Source organism: Chaetodon trifascialis, chromosome 11 (assembly GCF_039877785.1).
Source record: "Chaetodon trifascialis isolate fChaTrf1 chromosome 11, fChaTrf1.hap1, whole genome shotgun sequence".
Lineage (NCBI taxonomy): Eukaryota > Metazoa > Chordata > Actinopteri > Chaetodontiformes > Chaetodontidae > Chaetodon > Chaetodon trifascialis.
The window spans coordinates 8,136,449-8,147,475 of record NC_092066.1 but is presented as its reverse complement, the minus strand read 5'-3'; the positions used below and the strand labels follow the sequence as shown (position 1 = coordinate 8,147,475).

At 42.5% G+C, this 11,027-nt stretch overlaps 1 protein-coding gene across 1 annotated transcript; it reads right to left on the bottom strand.

Moving 5' to 3' along the window:
* Window positions 1-3,997: 3,997 nt before the first annotated feature.
* On the bottom strand, window positions 3,998-10,706 carry and2 (actinodin2). Its single transcript, XM_070974692.1, has 6 exons — window positions 9,963-10,706; window positions 9,303-9,394; window positions 7,916-7,957; window positions 6,319-6,482; window positions 4,971-5,867; window positions 3,998-4,776 (listed from the first exon to the last, which is right to left on the bottom strand). The coding sequence occupies exons 2-6, from the start codon at window positions 9,373-9,375 to the stop codon at window positions 4,375-4,377; spliced, it is 1,578 nt and encodes a 525-aa protein (XP_070830793.1). The 5' UTR covers window positions 9,376-9,394; window positions 9,963-10,706; the 3' UTR covers window positions 3,998-4,374.
* Window positions 10,707-11,027: the final 321 nt, after the last annotated feature.

Here is an 11,027-nt window from a genome sequence, read left to right as displayed (position 1 = left end):
CTAAAACCCTGTCTATCTATCTATCTATCTATCTATCTATCTATCTATCTATCTATCTATCTATCTATCTATCTATCTATCTATCTATCTATCTATCTATCTATCTATCTATGTAGCAGTCACAGAGAGGAGCAGGGGGGAAAAAAGGTTTTTCACAGCACATAAGTTCATCAGTTATTTAGTAATTAACACAAAAAAGGCATCCGTGATAAACCAGTAGACTAAATGCGTTCCGCTGTGACAAGCTGAAAAAGTGCTTATCTTAATATCATAATGTTTAAAATCCACAGCAATTATTCTTCACAGAGGCGTGAAATTGATTCCAAACATTTTCTTTTTCTCGTCCTCACACTGTTTGATCTCTGCTCCCCCGAGACGACCTTTGATGAAATTCAATTTTGAACAACGACACTTTATGTGGCTTTTACATATCTCACCTAAAAATATTCGGCTTTCATGTTAGATAAATTGTTCTGTACAGTTTGGATTAAAAAATGTTTGTACTTGTATCAGAGAGGAGGTAGCCCAACTGACACAATCAAGGCTGGATCGATGGCGTAATTAAGATTAATTAATGAATATTTTGTGGGTTTTACTTGCTAAACTGTTTTGTCTTCGAACGACTCTTCTATTAACTCTCTGTCATTTATTAAAACAGATATCAGATGCTGATGGAGACAGAGATTCATTTACAGAGACAGTTGTGACAGCACAGATGGCAGACCTGCACCAACTTGAGCACTGACAGCCTAGCGCTGGGAGATCAGCGCCACCTGGTGACACTACGTGTAAACATGAAGGCTCACGCTCCAAAATAAAGTGAAGACACCTCTGAAATGATGGACTTCATATTATTTCCAGTGGATTTTTATTTGGTTAAAGGCATTCTCAAGAGGAACATTCATTGGATGAAGGCTGAGTGAAGCAAATTAAAAATATGAGACTTGCGAGGAAAGTTTCCTTTAAACATGGAATATATTTTGAAATTGTCCCTTTCAAATGGCAGGTGTTATTTCATTTGCTTCGAGATAAAAAGGATTTAAGACCCTAAAGGAAATTAATGCTTTTGGTCTCAGCTCCAAAACAAAAACAGTTACTTCCAGGTATGCGCCAAATATATATATTTGATGTGATTATTATACAACTAACCAGTGCAACTAGTGAGGTTTTTGGAGAAACTGACACTAACTCACAACAGCCTCATAACCAAATAATTAAAACTGGCCAAAATTTTATTAGTAACCTTTTGCTCACATTGTACTCAAATCAAATCATGTCACTAATCATTCTGACTTCCTAGGGGTCAAGGGTCAGCACCTAGGATGTGAATACATCAAGCATCAATGTATAACACATGCAGCTGTTTAGCAAACTCTTTACAGCATCGATTCCCATTAGGAAGAATGGAACACAACCAAGAGAGACGCTCAAATGTCGCTTGAATCACACGCAAAAGAAGCGTTTCAACCAAGTGTGATAATTTTGTTCATCGGGACCAGGGCTACTTATATGGTGATTGATGGCATGATAGACCAATCAGTTTGTTTTCAAGACTCCTTTAAACTGCTCTGCTAAAGGAGGAACACAGAGCACAGAACACAGCTGACCATACTGACTGAGCCAGAATGAAAGTCTTAGTTTGTCTTGCTTCAGACAATTTTAATTCCAGTATGACAGGAGAACTCAGCACAAGTCCAAACTTTACAGGACAACAGCTACAATTAGGAGCATACTTCCATGAGGCTTTCTTGAGTGCATGTTGTGTTCAGGTAGTCATTACCGGGCCCGGCTGCGTGTTATCTGCCTTTAAAACTGTCAGCGGCAGCAGCAGTGTTCATCTCCTTGAGGCGACTGCTGTGCGCCGGAGCTGCTGAAGAGTTGGTTGTTGAAAAGCAGACTGCAGTACTTGTAGCCCACAGCTGCAGTTCATTTCTAAAATATAATGTTTCAGCTTTGGGAGAGAATACACCACAGTTCATCGTTCAGTATTTCTTGAATACAGGTGGTTCAGATTGTGAGAATACCTTTATTCATCGAATGAATTTGCTAACAGGGACATATGCTCCATGTGCCCAAGCTGTATCTGTTGTTACACTGATGTGTGACATGCAAATATTAATGATCCTGCTGATACATGACCACACAAACCATCAACTTCTCTAGTTTTGTGCATTAGTGTGTTTGAAACTGTATCTTGGAGACGAATACCTGTTCACACAGTAACATTGTAGGAACAAATCTGGATCACAGTTTATTTCAGGGATAACACTTGGTTGTTATTCAAGGTCGATGTGAGTCAATACAACATCCTCCAGCTTCAAGTGTGCGTGATTATGTGTGTATGCAATGGAATGGGTCAGGATGGGAGGTGAGGTGCAGCCTGAGTGTGTCCAGAATCCCTCTTCTTATTGGTAGTAACTAAGACAAATGTGGACGTGCCAGCAATGTGACTCTAGGGATAGCAATGTTGATTGGTCAATCAGTCATTTTTCCAGGTTTATGATCAAATGCCTGCAGGACTAATGACATTCCCATTAAGCACTAATTAGCAAATGTTAGCATGCTAACACACTGAAATAAGATGGTGAATGCTGTTAACACTGTGCTGCCCAAACAGCTGCAAGTTAGCATTGCCATTATGAACATATTAGAATCCAAACGTTAGCACGAACACATGTGTGCCTTAGATTTTTAGAAGCACCACAGTTCCATCCACCACCATTTATTTATGTATTGGCATCAAAGAGGTGAAATCCTGTTTTCTGACACTGTCTGCATGGCAGTAGGGTTCTGTGATTTGGATGTGTTTACCCTTAAAATTGCCGTTAATCCTTGATAAACTATTGAGTAGAAGACCACTGGATGCAACTGGTAGCCAAGTGGTTAAGACATATAACTGCAGTGCCTGTGGCTTCATGCCTTGATGCTGGAGACCCTTGTTGAGTGTCAATCTGCTGTCTCTCCCTGTGTTTCCTGTCTGTATCTCTACTACTACCACCACCAATCCTTCAAATAAAAGCAAAAATATTGAATATTGGTTTTTGCCTCCTATAGTAATCCGTGTCTCATTCATTAGGGGTCTTGCAGTGCAATGTACTATCATGCAAAACACATACTTTGAGTGATTATGTGTGAATATAAAATATGCAGATGTAGCAATAATAAGCTATTTTCATAATGGTGGAGGATGAACTGGTGCACGAAGCATGCCAGCTGCCACACTGAGGATCAAGTACGTGCTGCACGTTAGCTGCAACAGCTGGGGACTGATGTGCTGAGAAGCTGTGTGCGTTTACAGAGTAGGCTCCCTCTAGCATCATTAAAAACACTGAAAATGTTTCTGGATACTGAAAGCTTAAATAGTGATGTTTTGTTGCTATCATCATGGGGTTTTATGCTTCTGTCTTTAGCTGTCAAGCACATGTGACTGTGATGGTTTAACCTCTAGTGAAAGAAGGAGTTTCATGGTGGCACGGTGGGACAGGTGGTAACACTGTCGCCTCACAGCTAGAAGGTCCCGGTTCGAATCCCGCTGTGGGCACTGGTGACGTGTCCTCCACCATGCCTTCGGTGCCTGCTGCTCGAGGAAAAAGGGAGCCTATCTGTGTGGAGTTTGCATGTTCTCCCTGTGTTCACCTGGGGTATCCTCCATAAAATGTACCCCAACTAAAAACATGCAAGAAGATCACCACCTGACCAATGGTGACAATAGGAACTGGTTCCCGGGCGCCAGTCGGCTCGCCGCGGAGGAAGGACGATCCAAGGATGTGTTAAAGGCGGAGAATAAATTTCACATATGCATGGCGTGTGCAGTTTCCCCCCCCTAACTTCGCATGTTGTGTGTAAAATGTGACTAATAAAGGGATTTCTTGTTCTTCTTCTTTTCAAATCTTTTTTATTTAGAACTTCATAAAAACTAAACAGATTAAGCATTGCAAGGTTCAGAGTTACAGAAAAATGTGAAAAACAACATTAAATACACTCAGGGTAACAAATGGAAACAGAGAATGTACAACAGAGAGAAATTATTGCCTGCTGACGCAAATTCAAACTACTCCTAATCTATCACACATCTATACATACGACTCTTTTCTACAAACATACACACATGAAGTGTTTAATCCACAAGTTTCACATACTGTTCTATGTTGCTTGGCCCTCTCGAATTGTTTACCCTTTTTAAAATCAGACCTTCAGATTATCTGGGAAAATCCGATTGACTATTTAAAAGCTGATTGATTTTATAGTTTTTGTATGGACTTGATGAAATTGTGGAAGGTTGTGTCCATGAAGTCCATAAAGATTAGACTGCAGAGTGAGCTCCATGTCTGCCAGGTAGATTATCTATCTGGTGTTGATTCTTATTTCTGAAATCTACTTATACTGACTCACAACGCTTCTGAGGAAGTCTTCAAAGCGAGGGACGGCGGCCTCCTTGGGGGGCTCATCAGCAGATTCCTCCTCAGCAGCGACGGGCTCATCAGCAACAGGGGCGGGCTCAGCGCGACGCAGGCGGCAGTTGTAGTCGTATTCAGGGTCGCAGTTGGGGTCGGGCAGGATTATGCCATCCTTGCCGGGCTTCAGGGCCTCAGCGCCGGGGGGTGAAGCAAACTTGCCGCAGTTGGGGTCGAATGGATGGCAGAAGGGCTTGGCTGGAGCCTTGAGGTCGGCCTTGGCCTCTGGGCCAGACTTCACTGGGGTGCAGTCTTTGTCATAGTGCACATAACAGTCGTAGCCCTCCTTGGTCTTGCCGCGGACACCGAGCTTGTAGCGGACCTGGTTGATTGATTGATTTGTGTTTCGAGGATAGCAAGTGAAAGCATTATGCAACACCCATTTCAGCCACATCATTTAATAAACCAAATGAAAGGGAATAAAAGATTAATAGAACCATTCAACAAGCAAGACTACACTAGATTAGTCAAAACATTGAACTATTCAATCCTAGTAGCAGGACTTCAAATTCAGACCTGGTGCTCGGGCATCTGGGGAGCGGGCTTGCGCAGGGCAGCAGCGGCTGCCAGTATGCAGAATGGGTCATAGCGAGGGTCGCAGGTCAGAGGAGCAGCAGGAGGCGCAGGCTCGTCCTTGGGGGCGTACTCCAGCACAGGCTTGGTGAGGCCGGACAGCTTGGTGGCAGTCAGGGGGTTGCAGCCGGCGTCAAACAGAGGGTTGCAGTGTTGCTCTTTAGGGGCCTCCTCTGCAGAGACGGGAGCAGGAGCAGCGACACTGGTCACACACAGAGGATCGATTGCTGGGTCACAGCTAGGGTAGAGCAGGTGGTAGAAGCCAGTGGGGGCTTTGTGGACCAGGGGGGGCATGCAGTAGGGGTCCTTGGGGTCACACTTCAGGGCGGCGTAGGATGGAGCAGGGCCAGGGGCCGGGCGGTAGCCATAAGCTGCCCTCAGGTGATACTGCAGACAATCCACATCTTCAGGGTTGCAGATCCTCAGCAGCTCACTCCTCTGTTCAGCAGTCAGGAAGGGCTCCAGTACAGGGGCGTAGTAGTAGAAGCCAGTGGGGCTCTTCAGGGGCATGGGCAGCATGGGGGTGAGGATAGGGGCCGGCACCTTGACAGGAGCTGGAGCTGGCTCTGGGGCAGCAACCTTGGGGGCAAGGGGGAAGATGCAGTAGGGGTCGAGGTAAGGGTTGCACAGCCTGACGGCAGCAGACTTGATTGCGGTGGGCATCACCACTGCAGCCTTTGGCTTGCTGGTGGACTCTGCGATGCACTCTGGATCATCAGAATCAGCACAGCTCTTATAGATTTCACTGAGGTGCTTGAGGTAGTGGTTGAAGGTTGGGCCCTCCTCTGACCTGTGCTTGTTCTGCAGGTAGGCCATGTACAGACGATCCAGATCCTCAACCTAAGATATCAAGTGGAAAGGAAATAAAATTAACATAATCTGATCCCACATGATTTAGATGCCACAGGCAAACTTAAAGAATTTAAACGAAGCCTTTGATGGATGAGCAGTTTCGCTCAAATCCTCTGAGAGGAATGCATGTACTTTTATCAGCTCACTGTCTTGTTACTCAAACCATACAGCCTGACTCTTAAAACACCAAGCTCTTACATGCTGGAACATGACTTGCATTAAAAAGTAGCTTAGCATATTAAGAGGGCAATTGCATATTAATACTTTTATGTACCCATGGCCTGAGCAATAAAGAATTTATTGCTGTTAAGGATAAACTACATAAAAACATGAGGAAAAACTCAAATCCATTCAAAAACTAATTTTTAAAAGTAAAACAAGCACTGTTTCATAATCTTGACAAGGAGAAACTGAATTATTAATGTGAAACTCCACTCACTCCCTCCTGGTTGTGGCTGTCCATGAAGTGCTTGTACCATCCCCAGAAGTCCGGCAGGCGTTTGAACTGGGGCACAGCCAAGACGGGGACGTTCCTTCTGTTGCGAACCAGCTTCGTCAAGCTCTCCATAGCTTCGGCTTTCACATCATCAGACACTGCAGGCACTGAGGGGAGCACAGAGGGAGAAAGTGAACTAAATTAAGTGTGCTGGTGCCAGAATGTACAAAAGAGTATGGAAGATGTGTATTTTTATGTCCTCACAACAATGAGGCACAGACAAGAGCGTCTTAGTTATGTTGCATACCTGCCTAAAAATATTGAAATATGACGATGTTGTTGGTAATTTTATTTCTTTGTGTGTTAATACTGTTACATTTAAGTCGATGAAATAACTCGCTCACTGTGAAAATGAACTGAAAATATATAGGAAATAAGTTGCAACATCCTACAAATAGTAAATATTTATCAAGTTATTAAACAAGTTTCTCAAATTTTTAAGAAAAATGCTTGTTTGCATTCCTGCCTGCAGTTAGACAAGAAGATCGATACCACTCTCAACTCTGCACCCTCAATATGTAGCTGGAATCAGCAGCTGGTTAGCTTAGCTCAGCACAAAGACAGTAAACAGGGGGAAACAGCTAGCCGGGCTCTATCCAAAGGTAACAAAAAGCTAAGGTTAGCAAACATGTAACATAAATTAACTGTTTTATGGGAGGTGATGCTGTTATAGCTTGTTGCAGTCTTAATGCTAAGCTACTTGGCTGCAGCACACAGACATGAGTGGTATCGATCTTTCATCTAACTCTTGACAAGAAAACAAATATTTTTCTTACCCAAAACATCTAATTACTCCTTTCAGATGTAGAAAATAAATGAGCTGAGCTTGTTTGTGTTTAGAAAAGTTGTTGGTGTGCAAGATGTTCTGTGATATTTGATTTAAATGAATGGTTTGCATCATATTGTTTGGTGCTCCTCCTCTTTTATCTCCCTAGGAAGAACTTCGCTTGAGTTCAATCAACTCCTCTCTGAGACACTGCCAACAAAAATCAAAACTCTCACAAGGTGCTTCTAGCAGCCATTTGGATTCGGATTAGGGCTGCAACTAGCAATTATTCTCATGATCAGTTTATCAGCTGAATGCTTTTGATTAGACTTGGATTATTAAATTTCAGTATACAGTAAATAGTAAAAATGCACAACACAGGTTCCCAGATGCCAAAGATGACTAATTTAAAATGCTTGTTTTGTACGAACCACAGTTCCTAACCAAGAGGTTTAGTATCATATAAGACAAACAAATTTGGGCCATTTTCCCAGAAAAAAAAAAAACCTAAACAATGAATCCATCATGCCAATTGTGGCAAATTAATTTTCATTTCATTTCAGGCCTAGATTGGATTTTACCAGATTGTAAGAATGTGTTTTTGTGGCCACCAGCTGTGAGAATGAAATTCCTGATAAGGCTGAATAGCAGAAAGGAAGAATAGTTGAATGCTCCCTTGTAAACGTCTTTATTTCAGTTTTTAAAGTCCATTCTCCGATTTATTTTTGACCTTGGTGACTGAAAAGCCAGCACCACCACGTCTCAGGTCCTCACCTTCCTCCTTGTGCTGCTCCACTGGAACAGCCCCCAGAAACTCTGTAAAACACAAGCAGCAGCCACATTAGCAACAGCAGGGTCGTTAGCTGACGAGGACCAGATGTTGAGCTTTCCCTGAACATCAGGGAAAACGCTGAACTGCTAATAAGCTCCTGGGTGAAACCCGGCAGGTGCTGGGGCTCTGGCGCCCGGCAAAGACAGCATCCTGCCGATTAAATACCCCTCCCTCCTCCCCCAGACCCCCACCCAGCCCCAAGCACGCTCAGTCAGGCTTTGAACCAGACCGGTGGAGTTTGTGCAACTACTGGGGGCCTCCTTAACCTGTAAAACTACAAAGAGTGGGCTCACACAAACCAATTACCAATACACTGTAAAAGTGGAAGGTGGTTGGGAGGGGACATGTCTGTGGAGTGTCTTCTGCTCCACCAGGGGTTTTCTTCAGAAGTTTACAACCAGGAGAAAACAGCCAGGTCAGCTGATTATAGCAGAAACTTGGGGTCCATCTCATTCATTAATGTGGAAAATCTTCCAGAGGAGCCTTCATAGGTATCTTCTAAGGACTCTGAAGCTTTGAAGTACTTACAGGTTGCCCTGCACTTTAACATGTCAAGGTTTTTTAGTGATAGTGATAAAAAGGTGATTTTGTCTCCATAATAATGTGCCATAGACAAAAGCTAAATCAGCAGAGTAACTACTAACTATATCAGAGGAACGCAGTGGAGGAAAAAGCACATTTTCTTCTGAATTGGAGTGGAAGTAGAAAGTGACAGAATGTGGAAGCACTGAAGTAAAGTGTTTTAGTATAATACTTGAGTAAATGTACTTAGATACATTCCACCACTGCCAAAAACAGAGATGATTAAATGGACAACAAAGAAAATAAAATTAAAATTATCTTAATTTTTCTATTTTTTCATGTTTTTTGTGAAATACTGGCTACTTTTATCTCCTCAAGACTCTAAAATTCCTTTTGATGGAATGACGTTAGAAGGAAACATCTCACTTTAGACTATGAAATGAAAGACATAACCTGTGACGAACCTGTGACGAAGTAGACACTGACTTGTGTTCTAAACAGCATTTCAAAATTGTCAACAAATTTATTGCCATCTTATTTGATTTGACCCTGAAACAGTTCATTTTAGAGATACTTCTGTATCACCTGTGTGTAACTGTAGAGCGTGAACTCGTCCTCAGGTCATTAAATCCCCCAAACTCTCATAAAGATGACATTTTCTTCAGTAGAATGTCTTATGAACCAACACAAACAGCTACCTCTACATTAGAGTTGGTTTCCACGTGTCTGCCAAATAAATGGTAGTGCCAAAGATGACATAAAGTCATAGATAAAGGTTAAATCAGAAATATGTAAATCAAGTCTCACCTGGTAATAAAACAATAGCTAACAGGAGTCCTGTGTGGATCAGGGAAAGTGATGGTCGTCCAACACGTGCCATTTTCTGTTTTACGTGTTTCCTGAGGTAAAAGACAGAAGCGATATTCACTGACGTAACAGAACCATATTTGAAGATTGTTAACACAGTCTGAACCTCTGGCATTATACTGTATTACAATGCAGCTAGACTTGGATTGATGACTGTGTCTTGTTTTTTGTGGAGAATGTTTTAGCAAACTGTTAGATATGGAAACGAGAAGACAATGCACTCAGAACAAAGACAGAGCTTTAATTTAACTGGCTGAAGCCAAGACAATGGAGAGGATTGGGGACATGCTGTAATAGAGCCTGGATTACTGAGAAAAATAAGACTTCAGTTATGAATATCAGAATATCAAATAAAGCAACTGAACTGAACAATCACACAGCCAAAAGCTTGAATTGTTCCTCTCCGTTCCTGCACGGTGGCTGTTGAATTACAGCTGCTGTGCTCAGAATGAGAGTTTGGTTTCTACAGTTTTACATTTATGAATAAATCTGAGCATTTTCTCAATTTTCATGCAAAGAGAATGACGTTGGAGTTTCAAGCAGTTGCAGTGGCTCTGTGAACTGAAGACTAGTACATGCAGCACTCACATCAGTCCTTACCTGCAAAGGTGCTGATGTTCTGGCCTCCTGTGATCAGGAGCGGCTCTCTGGATCGAGCTTCTTGATGGGGGTGAACTGTGGATGTCTGAACCCTCTGCCTCTCTGCTCCCCTGTATGGGATGGACAGGCAGGCAAACATTTTTAAGGAGCTCGCTTGATCATTAAAAACAAAAAGGCATGTCATACAGCTCCGGCGTGCTGGTAGGCGCTCCGGGATTGGCTCCTGCACTGCCATCCGTCTGACCAATAAGAATCCTGTAATTAGAAGAGGTGAGCAGCACGGCTGCTCTGAGTGAAGAAACATTAACAAGGTGCCACTTAACGTGGGGTTTCTTTCCACACAGGTTTGGAATTCAGGGTCAACGTGCAAGGTGACATCGTATCTGAGCCACTAGTTGATTTTGAGATTTGAAATTTAAACAGCTCAGTGGGTGTGAACTTGAAAACTGTAAGCTGTTAAATCCACACAGCTTGAGGCCTCTGTTACAGGAGAGCAGATTTATAAAGAAGTGCCTCTGGCCATCGCAGAGGTGGCTCATAATTTTCAGAGGAAACCGTAGAGCAAGAGGTAGTCCTGATGCTCATGTTTCGCTCCTGATGATGCGCAAGAAAAACGTTAGATAAAACAGAATCTAGTTGTAAATAACCAACAGTAAAATAACAATAACCGTCTCTACGACTGAGAGGAAACTAAAGAAATCAGTCAGGAACTGCTGGTTTTATTCCGCCTCCATGAGATGAAGCACTACAGTCTCTCTGTAGAAATGGACTGAAACAGATGCAGCAGCCTTTTTCAAAAGGTTTCTGAACATGCTGTCTGCCTTTAATGTCAGAAGTCTGCAGCCATTTTCATTTTCTTTGAATGCAGTTCGGCTACTCAGATGTTTTGTATAGGAGTTGAAGAGGAAACATTATTACAGGTGTTGTTGTTTGTAAGTCTGATTAGAGGTTTTTCATTCTGAATAAGCACACCAGTAAACTTTAACAGAAAAAAGAGAACTTAACAATTAAAGAAAAGTGTCAGTGAGAAAATAAATATACTTTTGCCCACCTTAAAAAAGCTTG

Coding starts and splice junctions, on each gene's coding strand:
- and2 (XM_070974692.1), bottom strand. CDS start 9,375: ATGGCACGTGTTGGACGACCATCACTTTCCCTGATCCACACAGGACTC. Junction 5,868..6,318: donor ACAGCCACAACCAGGAGGGA/GTGAGTGGAGTT, acceptor TTGATATCTTAG/GTTGAGGATCTGGATCGTCT. Junction 4,777..4,970: donor CCCAGATGCCCGAGCACCAG/GTCTGAATTTGA, acceptor TCAATCAACCAG/GTCCGCTACAAGCTCGGTGT.